The 19,585-nt window shown below is 36.4% G+C and overlaps 1 protein-coding gene across 2 annotated transcripts in view; it reads left to right on the forward strand.

Moving 5' to 3' along the window:
- LOC114046109 (collagen alpha-2(IV) chain-like) overlaps nt 1-19,585 on the forward strand; it is a 287,529-nt gene that overhangs the window by 186,997 nt on the left and 80,947 nt on the right. For both annotated transcript variants that reach the window (XM_027866363.1, XM_027866364.1), the window contains exons 17-20: nt 6,158-6,211; nt 7,676-7,742; nt 11,518-11,628; nt 12,364-12,513. In XM_027866363.1, the coding sequence (XP_027722164.1) occupies nt 6,158-6,211; nt 7,676-7,742; nt 11,518-11,628; nt 12,364-12,513 (382 nt within the window). The remainder of the gene's footprint in view (nt 1-6,157; nt 6,212-7,675; nt 7,743-11,517; nt 11,629-12,363; nt 12,514-19,585) is intronic.

Below are 19,585 nucleotides of genomic sequence, written 5' to 3' on the forward strand. Positions count from 1 at the left end.
ACTAGCAGATAACTAAAAGTTAATGATACAGCAAAAGCTATCCTCATGTCAGGATCCTTATTTCTATCCTGTAATTAATAAGGCTAATCCAAACAGCATTTCCTGGGTTATTCTTCCAGGCTTATCTTTCACCTACTTCTAATGGAATCTGAAACCATACCATAGTTTATGACCTATAGCTTGGATCTTGATTTTATTAACTCTTTTGTCTTCTCACTTAAACCACTGGTTTTTGCCATAAGCTGATTACATGCTATAATGTCCCTTGTTTCCCTATTTGCTGGTTCCCATATGCAGTCTCCAAACCTGTGCTGAGGCATTGACACTGCTTCAAAGATCCACAATACCTAGTGATTGATAGTATTCTGAAAATAAGAGGAACTTACATATCCCAGATAGTAACGATAACATATAGATGAAGAAAAAATTTGGTGTTCGGTCTCCCAATCAATGCTTTAAAACATAGAGAAGGTCCCAGAATTATAGGATTACAGAGTTGAAAAGGACTCCAGAAGTTATCTAGTCCCACTCATGACTGAACTAAAATTTCCAGCAAGTGGTCATCCAGACTTTGCTTAAAGACCTTTACTGTCAGCAAATCCACTATCTCCATGGGCAGTCTATTCCACTTTTAGACAACTATAATTATAAGGATTTTTTTCCCTCTTTTATCAAGCCAAAATTTGTCTATTTGCTATTTCCACACATTGTTCTGAGTCCTTTCCTCTGGGGCCAAGCAGGACAAGTTTCATCCATCTTCTACCCAAGTTTTTAAATACTTGAAAATATCTGTCATGTCCCCAGAGCATTCTCTTCCCCAGGCTAAATATCCCCACTTCCTTCAACTGATTATGGTAGAGTCCTGTCACCATCTTGGTCACAGTCCTCTGACAAGCTGGTCAATTTCCTTTCAAAAAGATGATACCCAAAGCTGAACAGAATACTCCCATTAAATTCTGGCCAGGGACAGACTGTCATTCTGAACATCGTGCCTCTGTTAATGCAACCTTAGATGGATGATGTTATCTTTTGGGCTTCCATGTCATACTATCGACTTAATGACTATATAATTCTCCAGATCTTTTTCACACAAGCTGCTTTCTGGCCACATTTTCTGCACCCTATATTTATGAAGTTGTTTCTTTGAACTCAAGTGTAGGGCATTACATTTGTCTCTACTAAGTTTAATCTCTGATCTAACAGAAACTCCACTCTGTCATCCTTCCAGATTTATTTTGCCAGTTTAGTAAGTATGTCATCTATGCCTTTATCCAAATACCTAATGAAAATGTTGAACACAACATAGCTAAGAGTAGTTCCCCAGGAACACTCGAATAAAGACCCTCCTCCAGGTTGGCATCAATACATTTATCACTACTCTTTATTTCCGGTCACTCAACAATTTCCTAATCCACCCAACTATACTTTCATCTACCTTGTACCTCTCTGTTTTTGTCTACAAGGATAGCATGACTTACTAAAATTTAAGTATAAAGGGCCTATTCCATTCATTTGACCCAGTAACCTAATTCTAGTAACCTTGTGTAAAAAAAGAAATGTGATTAGTTTATCATAAGCCATGCTAAATCTATGCTGGCTCTTAGTGTTTAGTTTCCCTTTCTAATGATTGTCAACCATCCCCTTTAATATGTTAAAGAATGTTTCATGAATCAAAGTCAACTTTATTGGCCTACATCCAAAGGAATTCATCCTCTTTTGAAAATTAGTCCATCTTTTGCTCATTTAGTCTTGTATCTCTTCACCTGAGCTTCATGGTCCTTCAAAAAAAAAAAGACATTGATCGTGATTTTATGAGAAATACGGCCTAATGCCACAAATCCCTACTGGGTGAATTTGCCATTTGTATCAGGCAGATGCTCCAACCACATGGTATCATTATTTCTTTTGGAATTCCGTGGAGCCTGGCCCAGATGTTCATTTCTGGTTGATTTAATGTAGCTCTCCACAGTTGGAACAGCTCAGGAAACAATAGATACTTTCTGTCAAGTGGGACTCTTTCGATCGTTAGGAGAACAAGGTTTACTTGATAAGGGATTGGGGAGAAACGGGAATAGGAAATAGCTGGGGCCCATACAAATGACTCTATCATTCTGCTAGATAACATTATGATATATGACAACCCCTTCTACCATGTGCTGTTTGTCTTGCCAAGTGGTGTTACCTCCTGCTGTCTCTTCAGCTGTGTTCAGATGTTTAATGTTATAAAATGTAACTAGAAACCAGTTTCAGCTTCAGGGGATCTATTGTAAACAGCAATTTAAAAAATACATTTAGAAGGCATAAAAGAAAAGATAATTTACTCCCAGGAATAGATTTTGGCTTCCAATACTAATATACATACCACTCTCCTTCTATGAGTTTACAGAAGTTCTGCAAGTAGTACCCTTTCCAAAAGTATATGATTAAACTTTCTTTGAATTCAGTACTCTATTCCTTCAAAATTAAATATTACTGATCACGTTTCCTAGAAGCCCAAATTCTTCCTTTTCCTCTAATCTATCCCAGATAATCATTTAAAATGGCAAGGCACTTAGGAGAACTTGATCCAGAAAACTTACAAAAATCATGTGAGTCATAACTTCGAATCTCTGAGTTCACTTCAAGAAAACCCATTAACTTCCCAAGTTGTCGAGAACATGACTGTCTGAAAAGCTACCAAGTATTTGAAAGGTCTCACATTAAAGAAACAATGAAAAAAATATTCTTTTCCATTGATTAAATGGTAGAGTTGGCATATGTGCCCAGGCAAGGCAACAGAATTGGATACAGGACCATCAGTCCCAAAATGGTGCTGAGTTCTTGTGGCAAGTGTTCAAAAGTGCAGAGAAAAATCCAAAATTTAGCATCTTATAATTGAACATACTCAAGTCAATAAGGCTCCTAAAATGTTCAGTTGTACTTAGAGCACTCATGGTGATATCAACCCATTCATGAGTTCTCCAGCCATTACTTCTGAATCATGATGGAAAATGCTATCCACATACAGAAAAAAGAACCACGGAGTCTGAATGCAAATCGAAGCAAACTATTTGATCTCTCTCTACATATATTTTTTTTTGTTTGTTTCCTCTTTTTCATGGTTCCTTCCATTGGTTCTAATTCTTCTTTACGACATGACTGATGTGAAAATGTTTAATATGAATGTGTATGTAGAGCCTATATCAGATTGCACACTACCTTGGGGAGGAGGGAGAGAAGAGAAGGGGAGAAATTTTAGAACTCAAAATCTTATGGAAGTGAATGTTGAAAACTAAAAATAAATAAATTTTTTAAAAAAAGAAAATACTTTTGAAAAGGAACAACATTCTTAAGCCATAGAAGAAGATTGGTCAAAAGGGGAAAAATACCAAAAGAAATTTAAGGGAAAAAAAACTAATGGCACAGGAGTAATTGTGACATTAATATGCAAATAAAAATTAACAACTTAAGAAATAATTAAGTATTATTATCCTTTCTGTTTCTAGAATAGGAACATGTTTCTTGGATGAAATTGGTTTTTTACTTCAAAATAAGCAAGGGCTATGGAAATGTTTTCATTGATATTTAACTACAATTGTTCTGTTACAAATCTTCCTTTGAGAGCTTAATGTCCTTTGAGAGTGTTGAGCTCACAAGTAAGGTTCTAATAGCCATTCCTTCATGTATCCTTCTGGTAAGCATGATTAGGCTAGCATGAAGTTCAACTGATGTCACATTTAGACATGGTTATTGAGCCAAATGAGTTTCATATGCACTGTTACAAGACTCAAGGAAAGAATTTTGAAGCTATTCATGAATATTCTGACATGAAGACTGATGGTTTCAGTTTGAGTTTCACATTAAAACTATCCATCATGTTAACTATCTCTTCAGCCTACAAATTTGACAAGTATGTCATTTGAGCCTTTTATTCAAGTCATTGATAAAAATGTTGAACAGCATAGAATAGGTTTCTGGGGGTTTTCACTAGGTACTTTTCATCTGAGCTGACAAGGAGCCATTAATGTCTATTGACTGGATCTGATCATTCAACCAGTTCCAAATTCGCCATATCTGTATCATCAGTCAGCTCACATTCCGTACTCTTGCTTATGTGATGACTAGAAGCTTAGTCAAATGCTTTGCTGAAATCTAAGTATTCTATGTCTACAACATTCCCCTGATATACAGTCCAGCTACCCTGTCAGAAAAGGAAGAAAAGTTAGTCTGGCATAACCTCTTCTTAATGAAGCCACACTGACTTTTAGTGATCATTACACAAGAATTACCTTTTATAAATATGCCCTAGTATTTTTCCAGGAATGGATGTCAAACTGGAATATATATAACTTACAGACTCCACCTCTCTCCTTTTTAAAAATGAGGACAAGATTTGTTCTTGTGAAATTCTACGGCACTTCTCCCATTATTCACAAAGAATCTAAATTCATAGGTGGAAGGGCTTACTTTGATTTTCCATACATACTTAAATATAAATTGATTGAACAAATAAACCTGAGTTCATCTCAATGGGATTCTAAACAAAAGTTCCTCTTCAGAGAACTATTTCTTCAGATCATTCTCCAGCACCATCCTGGTGTTGTCACATTGAGTACTCTATTTGGGGAATCCCAGCACTCCCTTTTCCCATCAGTTCCCATTGGTTTAACTGTGGTTGGGACTACTCACAGAAGAGTCCCAAAACTATAATGGATGTTACAAGATGGATTCTCTATATAATTTTAAAATTACTGAAAAATTTAAAAATATTGTTGCTACTGTGAGTCCTAATGCCAAGGAGAAGTCCTTAATGTGATCTTTTAATTTTTTTTAGTCTCTTTCTTTGTTATTCACAATGTTCAATTATACAAAAAAGCTTGATCCTTACTCACTCCACTCAAATACACTATAGGAGATTCACTTTCTTCCCAGAAAGAAGGACAACTTCTTTGATACATTCCCTTTTGATGTCCATGTCGTGGAACACTGTGATTGCTTGACAGCTTGATGCATTTGACTGATGATGATGGTGGTGGTGGAAGAAGTGGTGAATTTGTTATCACAGCATGACTAAGTTGATAAACTATGGCTACACGGTACACCATAACATGGAGATTTGGTGCATTTCTGTTTATTTGATCTAAACATAAACTTCCAATTAAAAGATTGTGACCAGAAATCTAATCCTCATTAGAGCTATGCTTTTGGTGTGATAGCTGGAAAGACAAGGTAAAATATTCTGTCCTCACAAATAGGAAAAAAAAAGAATTAATTCTGTTTATCAAAGAAATGAATCAAAATGTTTCCAAGTCAAAAGTCATAGAATTAAAGAAGACTTTAAATTACCTAGATTTGTATTATCCATGTGATTTCATTAAAGAACAATAGACATCTAACTGACTATATTTATGATACACATATATCAAAATGCCCTGAATAACATTGATTTTTTTTAACCTGATGCTGATTTAATTAGGTTGATATTTAGGTCTATGTGATCCTATTGACTATATTGTCCAGGTTAAATGGATAAATTATTTTCAGATTTCCACTTCACTTTTTCTGTGTAGGTACAGGCTATAACAAATTCTTATTTTATCTCTGCATCAGATGCTAGGTGTGCTTGAAGAGTCAGGCAGAATAGGAAAACTTGGAAAATTCTGCTTCTCTGTTAAATGTTAAGCTCCACCTAGTGTCAAAGAGAATGAAGACCAAAACCAAAACTTTTAAAAGCCCAGTACTAAACTAATTGTTGAAACCTCAAGTTTGAAAACTCAGTTGAAACTGAGTTCTCACATAATTTAAAGCATATATCCCTCGGTAAATAGATGTCTTAATTTTTTTTTTAAAAATATGGTTAATCTGAAGCCAAATAATGTATAGCTTATTTCATTGATCCATGGAGTTTTGTTTGTTTGGAGTTCCTCTTAGATCTGCCTTTGGCAAAACAAATTAAATTCCTAGACTGAAAAAAACTTCACATTTCTACACATACCCATCTGTAAGGAAAAACTTAACTATTTCAAAAAAAGTAGTGAATAACTGCCCCTAGGGAATTAGAAATCCATATAAACACATTGCTGTAAAAACTTGAAAAATATTTAAGGAATAAATCTCTAAATGAATAGTTATGATTATTCATGATTGATGGTATTGGGGGGGTTTTCTTTTCCCTTAGGGATTACAAGGAGCTGATGGATTTCCAGGAAGTGACGGCTATAAAGGACTACCGGTAGTACATCTTTATCACAAGTATCAAGAAATTATGTTCATCTTTCATCAAATTATTTTAATTCATTTTTCTTGTGTTTGATTAAAGTTTGAGAAGCTTTAGTGCTTCATAACTAGAAAGGGGGCCTTGACACCAGAAAGATTTTGTTCAGATCACGACTCTGACTCTATGTGACTCTGGACACATCATTTAACTTCTCAGTACCCTAAGCCAGCTGGTTGTACATGTAGCCAGCAACTAGAATAAAAGGTAATTGGGAAATATTAAACAAAATAAATAAAAATATAATAAAATATGGATAACATTTTATTTTAAAACTAAGTCCATATGTGGCACACACTCTCCCCCTCCCCCTTTCTAACTGAGTTTGACACCACTGTTCTAGGAAACTCTCTAAGGCCCTAAGTTGCAGAAATGGTACCAGCCTGCACTGGTAGACAGTTTCCTTATGTGTCCCTGTGTTGATTAAATCATAGATTCAGTTTCTATCCCTTATCCCTGTGGTTAGAATATAGTCCCATCAGTTGCCTTGACTTAGTATTGTAAATCTGAGAATTCATCTTGATTGGATGAATAAAACAGCAGTCAACCCAGACATTGTGAAAATTTATGCACAGAGTAAAAGAACCACCCATGCTGGTGTCTCAAGAGGGGCTATGAACAATGATTATAACCTGGTCCCCATTTCTTTTCTGAAAGCCCTTAGATAGGAAAATTTCTTCCACTGCTCTTACTAGCTTGCTTGGTGTTAGGGATGGAGACTGGGGAAAGAAACGGTTTGCACCAAGAAATTGTTTCTTGATCTTAAAAAGAATGAGGAAGAAAGGTAGCTAAAGGTGAGAACTAGCTTTGAGAACTGAAGCTAAGAATTAGCACTGATAACTGTGATGAAAGAAAGCTTGTTCTTACTTGGGTATTGCTGACAGAGGAACCTAAAACCCTGAGTTAGGAGTATAATAAAAGAAGTATGCCTTTACCAGTACATTATATACTTTCATTTGTCCACTATGTAGCACATACCACAGCTGGAATTATAAAATGATAAAGAATAGGGCAACAACTGGAATAATTAGTGGGGCATGGGCCAAAGAACTTATGTAGGTCTTGGCCAAAAAATAATGGCTAGAAGAAACTCAAATCAATTTACAGTAATTTGAAGGATCCAAGTGCCAAAGAGAAAGAACCGGCAGAGAAGTAAAATTAGAAAAGATGTGGAAAATAAACATTACTGACCTGAGATTGAATCTTGAGAATAATTTAGATACTGTGGAATTACTTCCTTAGACACATAACAGTGAGTGTCATGCCATGCCCCACCTATTGATAGCTTAAGAATGACAGCAAGAAGACATCTTGCCTTATTTAAGTAACATTTAAGTTCAGCTTTGTTTTTTGAAAGTATGTTTCCAAATACTTTAAAAAGTTTTTCTCTAAATAAACAATTCTCTCTTTTTCCATCTTTAGGGAGACATAGGTGACCGAGGTCCCCCAGGACTACCTTCATATTCACCCTACCCCTCTCTAATAAAAGGTATGTATGTCATCTTTGCTAGTTTTGTTCCTTATAAAATGGGGTAGGAAGATTGAGCATGGGAAAAAGAAAGACTTGTTAAGCATTTTCATAAACAAACTTCTAGCAGACTGATTGTTTAGCGTTTTTTACCTTAGGAAAATGATATGTTCACTTCCCATATCTTTACAAAGAGATAAAAAGAATTGACTCTTCAAATCCCCCTGTAATCTGGCTTCCAGCCCCATTTTTTAACTGAAATTACTTTCTCTAAAGTTACCAATTATCTTTTAATTGCTAAATCCAATTAGCTTTCTTAGTCTTCATTCTCCTTGACCTCTCTGCAGTATGATACTGATCTGCACCACCTTCCTCTTGAATACACTCTTCTCCTATGACCTCTGTGATGTGGCTGTCTCTTGCTTCCCTTTCTACTTATCTAATGACTCCCCAGTCTTTGCCTGGATTAGAATCATTCTCTTCCTCACTAAATGTGGGGCTTTCCTAGGCTTTCTCTTTTCTTTCCATGCCCCCTATACCCTTCTATACTCTCAATATATCTGAATTATGGTCTCATATTAATAACTGCCTGATGGTCATCTCCACTTGGCTATGCTGTAGGTACCATACAAAAAAATATAATTCATCTGTTTTCCAAACTTCTCCATTTTTGTTGATTCTAGTTACTCAGGTTCACAACTTTGGAGTCAACATTCTTTCTCCCTCACTCTCATAACCAATTAGATATTTAGTCTCATTGGTTCTGCTTCCATAATATCTCTTCCATCTGTCCCCTTCTCTGTACTCACACAACCTTTGCCCTCATTCAGATCGTAATCACTTCTGATCTAAATTATTACAGTAGCCTCTTAGTTGGACACTTGATCTACAACCTCTCTCCTCCAAACCATCCTCCATATAGCTCTCCTGAAATATAGTCCCACACCATCAAACTGCCTTTGGGATATCTTGAATTAGATATCTCATAGCTATTTCAAATTTGGGCAGCTGGGTGGTGCATAGAGTGACACTAATGATGTGATTCTGGGCAAGTCACTTTAATGTTATCTGTGTGACTATGGACAAATCTCTTAACCCCCTTGTAAGCTCTAAATCAATGATCCTTTGATTCAATGATTCCCCTATCTTGTTCTTGTACAATTGGTCTTTTGAACCTAAAGATAGATTACGTCTTTTTTTTTAATTTCATCTTGTTAGTTTCAACCCTGAATTTCTGCTACTAAAATCATGTTTTTTTTTTTTGGCTAAGCAATGGGGTTAAGTGACTTGCCCAGGGTCACACAGCTAGTGTCAAGTGTCTGAGGTCAGATTTGAACTCAGATCCTCCTGACTCCAGGGCCAGTGCTCTATCCACTGCACCACCTAGCTGCCCCACTAAAATAATTTTGAATCTGGATGATGTAATCTATAAGATTAACTTTCCTTCTTTTATGCAGATTTCATAAGTACTCTTTATATTTTAGCCAATCTTTAATGAAAATGTATAATGAAACTTCGAACAGAACCTTATAGTACTCCACTATAGGACCGTTGGCATTAATTGGTTAATAAGATATAGATTTAGAACTCAATGGGACCTTGGAGATAATCTGGTCCAACTGTCTCATTTTACAGATTAGGAAACTGACACCAAACCATTCATTAATCAGTACTCTTTGGCTATAATTCAACTTGTATTTCACCTCTCCCAGAGGCTATCATGGAAGATATTACCAAATGTGTTATGGAAATAAAAATATACTAAGCATACCTTATTCCCTTGATCTACTAAGTTTATATCATGAAAAAGAAATTAAATTATTTCAGCATTGCTTTTTTTGGTTTGAAAAAAAGTTTCTTAGATCTTAGTTGTCATATTTATCTTGTCAGCTTTTGGAATGGATTTTTTTTTAATGTTGATTAGTGACCTATTGTATATTTTCCTAAAAAATTCCATTACTCTTAATCCTTTAAGAACAAAATGTGAACAATACCCATTTTTTACCACAACGCATTTCTTGAATCTTTATCAAGTTGAAGAGTGTTCTGAAAGGTAGGATTGTATAATGAAAACAGCATCCAGGTCTTTTAATTCTGACTCTGATATTTACCACCTTGTGACCTTGGATATCATTTAAATTCTCTGGACCTCAGTTTTTTCACCTGTAAAGAAGGAAAGTTGAATCAGATGATTTCTAAAATCCCTTCCAGGTCTTCCAATGGGGCTGTTTTAAAAAAAAAAAAAAAAAAAATTCATTCAGGGTAGGAAGCCTGTGATTCTACTTTTGACCACTAGATGGTAGTCTTATGTCATCAATAGGCATAATATCACTTTAGGTTAGTTTTTCTAGAGGCCTGACAGAAATTGAACAATGAGCCTCAGTAGCCTCAAAACATGTGTCTTTATTAGGCAGAATTCATATAAACATAGAGTTTGAACATTGGAAGGGACTTCAGAATTAAACTTTTTCAACCCTACGCATACCAGGTACTCATAACTATAACATCCTTGACATTTTGCCATTGCTTAAAACCCCTCCAGGGAGAGGTAACTCACTAGCCATCAAACTGAACATTCTATTTTTAGGCAACTCTAATTATGAAGAGGTTTTGTTTTGCTGAAATAGGCTTCCCTGTGACTTCTATCAATTGCTCCTAGATCTACTTTCCATGGCCACATAGAACAAGTTTAATCTCTTCCACATGGCAATTGGATGAATCTATTGGTGAACTAAAATATCAAAAAGTGTTCCCAGAATGCCGTAGTACATGGTTTCACAAGTTACTGGAAAAAAAAAAAAGAAAATTGATCATTTGCTGGCAAAACTCATATGGGGAAAAATAAATAAATGCACACACATTCATAGAAATGTGCATATATAATATACATACATATGCACATTAACATTCATATAAAATCCATTGTACCTTATATGAGTGAACTATGTAGAATTTTATCCCTATTTGGGATTTGTGTTATTCAAAAGCATTCCTTGCTACTAAAATAGTTCTGGCAACTTAAACTAAGTAGTTAAAAACACTTTAGTATATTTTCTTTTTTATTATTTTTTTAAAATGTATTTTATGAACAATTCACAGAACAAAACAAGCATTTCCATAACACAGTACAGGAAAAAGATAATTGCACAATTAAACTGCAAATCTACCACATACAACTTGCTATTCCCTCCAAATATGCAGCAGTTGGCATGTAAATTTCTTTTTTTCCTTTTTTCCTTCCCTCCCTGCACCCTCCCCCCACCCTAGAGATGGTTACTATTAGATACAAATATATATATATGTACACACACATACATATACATATATATGTAAATATGTGTGTATGTAAAATTATTCTATGCATACTTCCATTTATCAGTTCTTTCTCTGGATGTAGATAGCATCTTTCTTCATACATCTTTTATTTTTAATTTGGGTATTTATAATAGTCAAAATGACTTAGTCGCTCAAAATCATTCTTAAAACAATATTGCTGTTACTGTATACGGTATTCTTTTGGTTCTGCTGGCTTTGCTCTTCACTTGCTAGTCTTTTCATGCCTTTCTAAGATCAATGATCTCATCAGTTCTCATAGCACAATAGTATTCTATCACAACCATATTCCACAACTTATTCAGCCATTCTCCAGTTGATTGGGACCCCTGCAATTTCCAGTTGTCTATTTCTCAACAATTTGCAAAAACTGGAAGGATTTCTATGATGTGATTTGTATCATTATGACATGTACATAATAACTAGAAGAGCAATCTTATTCTTGTTCTATGGGATGTTTTAGGAATAAGAGGTGACCCAGGAGATGCAGGGGCTCGTGGCCCTGATGGAAGTCCAGGTCAACAAGGAGACCCTGGCCCGCCAGGTCCCCAGGGAACAACAGAAGGAGATGGAGGTAACAGACATTCATATTAATGAAAACATTAGCATTCTAAAAATCTACTTCCAAAGGATTGTATATAGCTATTTCAATACATTTTCAAATAAAAACTAAGAATTCACAGGATACTTGTTTTACTTTTGATTGTTTTGGATTTTTTGGTAAAGTTGTTGATAGAATTTCAGGGCATAGAAACTTTTAGACTACATCTAGTCCATTGTGATAGTATGGTCTAATGAAAAAAATAACAGATTTGGAGACAGAAAACTTATGTGTGAATCCTGGCTCTATATTGATGCCATAAATTAATGAGTGAATAAATAATAAAACTTGCTGGTGTAGAATTTAGACCTTCTTTTGAATTAGTAACTCATAGCCTTCTATGGAACAGAATTTGCTTTTGAAAGTAGGTCTATGTTTCATCCAGCCTGAAAGTATAGTAGTCACTCACAGGCCCAATCCCAAGCTTTAACCCACTCCACTTTTCTGACCTGGACCAGTGTGCCCCTCCCTAGGCAGCCCGGTGGCCCTCTGTTCCCAAGAACTCACCATATTAGTGCCAGACTTAATGCAGCTTTGGTCCTACTTTAGCTGCAAACTCAAGTCTACTAACTTCAGTCTCCCCCAGTAGAAAGGATTACAGTGTGTACCACCATGCCTCACTAGGAGCATAATTCTAAAGACAAATATTAATGTTCAGAAGTAGCTTTAAAGACCTGATGTTGTCTGTTTGTGTTTGATGGAATTCAGATGAACGAAGAGGCCTTCCAGGTGAAATGGGAGCCAAAGGTTTTATAGGTGACCCAGGTTTTTCAGCTCTATACCCAGGACCTCCAGGTATAGATGGAAAACCAGGACTTCGAGGACCACCTGGACCTGCTGGGCCACCAGGACCAGATGGTAAGTGGAGAAATAATGGAAAGCCAGTATATTGTCCTGAGAATAAAATATTTCGTTAACTTAATTTTTACTAGATGTTTTTTTTTCCCTACTTGATATCTTAAAATACATACTTATTGCTACCCCCTGAACTGTTACAAAAGCCTCTTCGCAAGTGTTTTTACATTCATTCTTTCCCTCTTTCTATCCATATCCCCTTCATCCAAATCCTTTATCATTCTATATACCTCAAGGGTTACCACACAAACTGAGATTTCTTTGATTTCATATCTTTGCTGAAGGTTTCAGCAAATATCCTTGATGTTTCAGAACTATCCTAGCATCCATATTTACTCTAAAGTCTCTAGCCATGGAAATCTAGGTTCCTGTAAGAGCTAGGTTTGTTAAGTAAAAGGTGCCAGTTTAGTCCATTATTTGTTGGCATTGGAGCATGGTAAATTGAAAAAAGAAAAAAAAAGGTGGAACATAGAATTATGTCTTTTAAAAGCTCATAATTGAAAGTTAACTTTGCCTGTATTTCAGAACCTCAGTTCAAGCGTGATAAGGGCATAAAGCATTCCATCTTGCCTTAGTTTATGATTTGCTAACATAACTGGTTTGCAAACAGAAATTAAATTACTTGTGTTCCCTATTGGATGCTGATGAGGGAATTTGTAAAGCAGATGGAATGCTATCAGATGACTTTCATCAAATAAAGTAAAAAGAGCATTCAACATAAGTTTTCATCCCAATAGACATTTTTCCCCCACTGAGACATATTTATTTCTCAAAAATATTTTTAAGCTATCATGTTGTACAAAGAACAGTCAATCCTAATGGACTCCTTAACATTTCTGGCTCTTACAGGAATTTAAATATCCCTTTAAATAGAATAATTCTGTCGTTTGACTTAGTTCTCTCAGAGTCCAGTATCTTCTGGAATAAAATTATTGAACTTAATTTTATTACAAGATTTCAATAAATTTTACATGTTTTGATGAATAAAGCCTTAGTTTTCACCATTTTGAAACTCCAGCACAGTTATATCCAGGAAAACCAGTTTTCTTTCAGTGTAGAAAATTTTGCTTGCTTCCAAATCTGAGTCACTTTTTTTCTAAGCCAATGATAAGGAGTAAACAGCAGATCAACTCCGTTCTGCTTTTGATTAAGCTAAAATGGTTCTTGGTTTGTTGTTGTCTTTGTTCACTTCTTAAGAACAAGTTTGAGAAACTCCAAGAAATTCAACATTATTTTGCAACGTCGGACTTAGAACATGCAGGTGATGAGAAAGAAATAAACTGTAGATGACCTGTATATAACTAAGTAGACTTGTAATGCAACTTAAAACAAGGACCTCTTGTCTGGTATTATGTTAGAAGTCCTAAGTCTGGTGAAGCTTCTGGACTCCTCAGAAAAATGTTTTGAAGTGAATAAAATAAGCTGTATGGGATTGCAAAGGAAAACAAAGGTTAGTGAAAATAAAGATGTCATTTTGTTCCCATCCAAGTTCATGAACCTTGCTAAAATCTATACAAGATCCCTTTGATGGGCCCCCGATTAAGAACCCCTGACTTAAATTGATGCACATAGTAACAATGCCAAATTTATAGTTACTCGCTCAGAAACATCTGAAGAGGTAATGCCTTGTATGTCATACTGTGGCCCCAAGATAAAACTCTCTGAATCACTGAATTACATGGAGAAACATCAGCTTTAATGTTTTTGGCTTTTCCTTTCCTCCTTGTTTCCCCAAATCTTAAATATACTTACTCATCTATTATCATTCAGGCAGAAAGGTACATATACAGCATTTTTACCTATTTAAATATTTTCAATTTTCGTATTGTGATATTTACTTTTTAGTACAAGCTCATCAATATAAGTGATACCTGATGGGATATATTTTCCTATTCAAAAGGAAAAGGTTAGATAAAAGGGGCAGTAGAGCAGCGCTATATCTCAAGAAGTTGCCTGTATAGAAATCCATGAACCAGAATGGAGAAGTGTCATGCAAAGCATTTAGGTGAGGACCAAGGAAGAGAAAAACTCAGATACTGTGGTGGGAATATATTGCCAACTACCCAGCCAAAAAGAAGAATTGGGTGAGTTCCAGAAGCAAATCACAAGGCTGGTACAGAAGCAAGATATAATAGTGATAAAGAACTCCAACTATCTAGACATCTGTTCAACATTGCTCACTCTCTCTGTCTGTCCACTAAAAGCAAAGCAGCCAAGAATTGTAACTTTTTTCTAAAAAAGGAGGGGGGGGGGGGGGGGGGGGAGGTGTCAAGAGGAAATACATTTGAACTGACCAATGAGGAGAAACCAGATGCCAAAGTAGAAATAACTACAGTGAATGTGCTGTCTTAGAGTTCATAATCATTAAAGAGGAATGGTGGTTGTTGACTGACTGATGCCTACCCTAGACTTTGAACCTAGGTAGAGTATATTTAAAGGGTACAAAGAAAGTATAGGAAGGACTCTACAATAGTAAACTCAAGACGGATAAGACACTCTCGAGAATCAAGTCCTGATGACACAGAGTGATATTCAAGATACTGCACTGGGAATACAAAGGCCAAAATGAAATATCCCCTATTTTCTAGGAGATTACATTCTATTGGTGGGGTGCAACATATAAAAAGATAAATAAATACAAGATAATTTAAGGAGGGAGAGAGCATTTACAACTAGGCAAGCTGAAGGTTGGGATGACGTGTCAGAGAATCCTTCACAAAAATGACGTACTATTGTCTGAATCCTGAAGGAAGATGGCGTTACTGATGGGGTGATGAAGTGGTTTGACTGCGTGTCTGCATCAAGGATAGTTTTTTACAAACGCGTGGGAGATGGAATGTCGAGTCAGAGGAATAGCTAGTGGTCTACTTTGATTGGAAAATAGAGTGTGAGGTAGAGAATAATGTAAGATAAGTCTGGAAAGGTAGGTCAGAGCTAGGTGGTAGAGGGCTTCAAAGGCCAGACTGACGAGGCAATAGGGACCCACTGAATGCTTTTGAGCAAAGCAATCATGCAGTCTGACCTATGCTTTAGGAAAATTACTTTGGCTGCTGTTTAAAGGGTAGATTGGTAAGTAGAGAGATTGAAAGCAAGAGACCAGTTAAGAACCTATTACGATAGCCCAGACGAAAAGTCGTATGTTCTTAAATTAGGGTTTGTGAGTGGAAGACTGGGGACAGATGGGAGAGAGATTATGGGGGCAGCTTCCACAAGACTTGCCAACAAGTTGAATATGAGGTATGAAGACGAGGGAAAAGGCAACAGTGGAGATTCTGATGTTGTGAAACTAGGTCAGTAGTAGGATAATTAGTGTTCACAACAGAAAAAGGGAAGTTTGGAGGAGTGAGGTGAGGAAATGGTAAGTTCCAATGTGGATATGTTGGGTCTGAGATGCCAGTAGCACATGTGAAAAATCATTGAGAATGGGTCGTGCGAGAGAAGAGGAAATTTCCTTATTTTAGAAAAAAAAAAAAAAGATCTTTTATTCAAACTCTTCCGTCAGAGGCCAGGTAGTTTGACTTCAAATCCTGTCAAAATATTAGGAGGTGTTACCAAAGGGATAGTATATGAACACTTAGGAAAAGAAATGCTTACTAAGATACAGTATTAATCAGATAATCAAAAATAAGTTATGCTAAGCTAACCCCTTTACTTTTTTGGATATAGGTCTTAGATTGGTAGATCAGAAGAATACAGTCAATATGGTACACTTTGATTTCAGCAACACATTTAACAAAATGTCATATTGTGTCTTTGTGAGAGAAATGTGGTCTAGACTGTAGGATGGTCAGGCAGATTCAGAATCTTATTTAGTTTGTTCAAGTCATAAGTTGTTTCTTAGGGTATTGATTCATGTATGGAGCTGATCTGTATTGTTACCTTCTGTTAAGCTATCTTGGTCTGAAACTTTTTGTCAGAACTGTTTGACTGACTGAGGAGCAATGATTAAAGGATGGACCTTAAGCTAAATGAAAATCTCTTATGGAGTGTCAAAAGAACTCTTTTTTTTGGCCCTAGGCTGTACCAAATTACTATCAATGACTTGCATAAAGGTATCAAATTTGCAAGCAGCACAAAACTGGAATCAATAGCTAACATTTTGGATAACCTTATCTTATTATGGTTCAGTCATTTCAGTCATGTCTGACTCTTTATGACCCCATTTGGAGTTTTCTTAGCAAATATACTGAAATCGTTTGTCATTTCCTTCTCCAGCTCATTTCACAGACAAGGAACTGAGGCAGACAGTGTTAAGTGACTTGCCCAGGGTCACACAGCTAGTAAATGTCTGAGTCTGCATTCGACCTCATGAAAATGAATCTCCCTAACTTCAGGCATGGCACTCTATCCACTGCGCCACCTAACTGCCGGATTAAGCATCCCCAAAAGATTATGACAGGTGTTAGGGGCAGGCCCTGACACCTCTACCCAGTTAATTTAAGTTTGATTTCAGAACAAAATGAGGCACTCGTTAAGTCATCAGAAAATTAATTAGAGGAGATTTTGCTTAGCCCTAACCTAACAACAAACATGAACTTAGACAGACATTGAAAGAAAGTAGAGGATAGAAGGGCCTGGCATGCTATGTCCATGGGGTCACACAGCATCGGACACAACTAAACAACAACAGTAATATGGCAAGAATATGCAAGCGAGGATATAATGGTGCTTAGCTTCTGTAGATGTGTTCTAGCCTCCCCTGTTCCTTCCATATGGAAACTCATCAGGCTTGCAGGGCAGGATGTGATAACTCCCATGGTCTTCAAATATACACCAAGTTGGAGGATCCCCACTCCATTTGGGTAGGTTTTTTTATGCTCTTAGGTGAGGTGTATCAAGGGAGTCATGAGCCAGTCAGGAGGTAGAATAGCTTTGTTGCTTGTTAGGGAAGACTAATCTCTTTGGGGAGGTTGGGACAGAACATGCTTGTACTATCACAACAGGCTACCATGGTTAGTTGAAATATAGAGGACTATTATTAGATTCAAATAATCAACCTCACAGTTATAAAACAGTAGAGGCATGGCTAGACAGCAATTTGTATTAAAAGACCCAGGTGTCTTATTGGAGTGCAAGTCAACAGTATGACATGAAAGCTGAAAAAGCTAATACAATCTTAGATCACATAATTAAAAACAAAATGATGGAAGATATATTGTTGCTGTATTCAACCCTGGTCAGACCACATGTGAAATATTGTGTTCAGCTCTGGATACTTCATTTCTGGAAGGACATTGTCAGAGCATGCCAAATTAGGGGAACTATTATGATGGAGAAACTCAAGTTTATGCCATGGGAGCATGAGGTGAAGGGAAGGGGAAATTTAAGCTTTTAAAAGAACATCTTAGGAAGTACATTATAACTTTTCTAGTGTTTGATCTCTGGCCCAAGGGAAAAACTTGGTGCAACAAATGTTGGGGTGATTTGGGCTCAATTTAAGGGAAAGCCTTCTCTAACAACCAGAACTGAGAAATGTGAAAAATGTCCTCTTTTTGGGGAGCTCTCCATCACTTTATGTCTTCACACAGAGGCTGGGTGACCCCCTTCTCAGAAGGGTAGCAGATGTTCCTATTCAGTGAAAGTTGGACTAGATGACTTCCAATGCTGAGATTCTATAATGCCGTGTATGTAACAATGAGTTTGAGAAAAGAATTGAAAATGTAAACATGAAGAAAAATGAATGAGTTAATACAGTTATCCCTTCCACTTCACAGGGGCTAGGGGCATAGCACCTCAGCAATCTGGAAAATCCATGTAAAATCCATAGGGGTAGACCCTTCACCTTCATTTTCCTTTAGGAAATCATTTAAGGACTTAGCTTTTTCTCATATGATGCCAGAGTCAACCAGAATGCTTTTTTGTAACAATCCTGCGTTTCTGAGTTTCTAAACTTTTTCTGTGTCATTTGCTGGCCTTTGTGTGTCATCTGCAAAACTCTCCCCAAAATTCCCATTTAATTTTTTATGCTGACCCATGATATAGCAAAACTGCTATGGGGAAAGTCATTATGTGGAAGGATTAACTGTTCAGTATTTTTCAGAACTTCTATGTGATCAGCAGTACTGTTTCTAACAGGAGGTGGCAGTTTACTAGAAAATGAAACCAACAGTTTAGTGATATTTTAAAATCCATGTGCTAGTTCTACTGCCTTCTTCTAGATTTTCCTGTATGGGACCGTTAGAGTAACATCAGGCATTGGGAATAAATAACCTAATCTTTCCTAGAGGGGATGGAGAAAAGTAGCAGCTACTTGCCATCATGTGAAAAGTCTGGGTGCTTAAAATCAAAGGAGCTTCTCCAGTCTAATGTACAGAGGTAGCCTAAAACTAGATTCAGATCCATATCAAGAAATACGCCTTCTTTCTCTTGTTTGTTGCTGTTTCTGCTGCTTTGTTGAGAATTGGGGGAGTATGTATCTTTATTTCTGTTCTATTATAAGGGAACTTAGTAGTGTGCTTTTGTATATAAAAGTACATACCTTTTTTTTTCTTTTAAAGTAGTACTCATTTGGACAGGTAGATGGCAGCAGGGTTACAACAAAAACTTTTTTTTTTGGTATCTTTTTCAAGAAGAATTTAGTCACGAGGATTCTCAAAAACAATGAGATTCATAGTTCATAGTCACATAACTTTAGTTCTAGCCCTGCAAGCTATATGGGCCAGAAACCATCTATGTTTCTCTGTAAAAGGTGGTCTAGAGCAGGGCTTCTTAAATTTCCACTTGTGACCCCTTCAGCACTTCTTAAACTGTGGGAATCTCAATCCCATATGGGTTCCCAATAGAGGGCATGTGTTACTCACCTCTTTTATTATAATCTGTGCTACTCAATGGAAAACCATTAGAAGTGTGATTACATTGGGACATCATTCATTCATTCAAACATTTATTAAGCACCTTCTGTGTTCCATGCACTGTGCTAAGTACTGAGAATACAAAGAAAAGCAAGACAACCCTTGTTCTCAAGAAGGTCACAATTTAATGGGAGTGACAACATGCAAACAACTATGTACAATCCTATGTGCAGGATAAATTGGAAATAATCAACAAAGAAAAGACATTAGAATTAAGGGGGATC

This window comes from Vombatus ursinus, unplaced genomic scaffold (assembly GCF_900497805.2).
Source record: "Vombatus ursinus unplaced genomic scaffold, bare-nosed wombat genome assembly UNPS02014781.1, whole genome shotgun sequence".
Classification (NCBI taxonomy): domain Eukaryota; kingdom Metazoa; phylum Chordata; class Mammalia; order Diprotodontia; family Vombatidae; genus Vombatus; species Vombatus ursinus.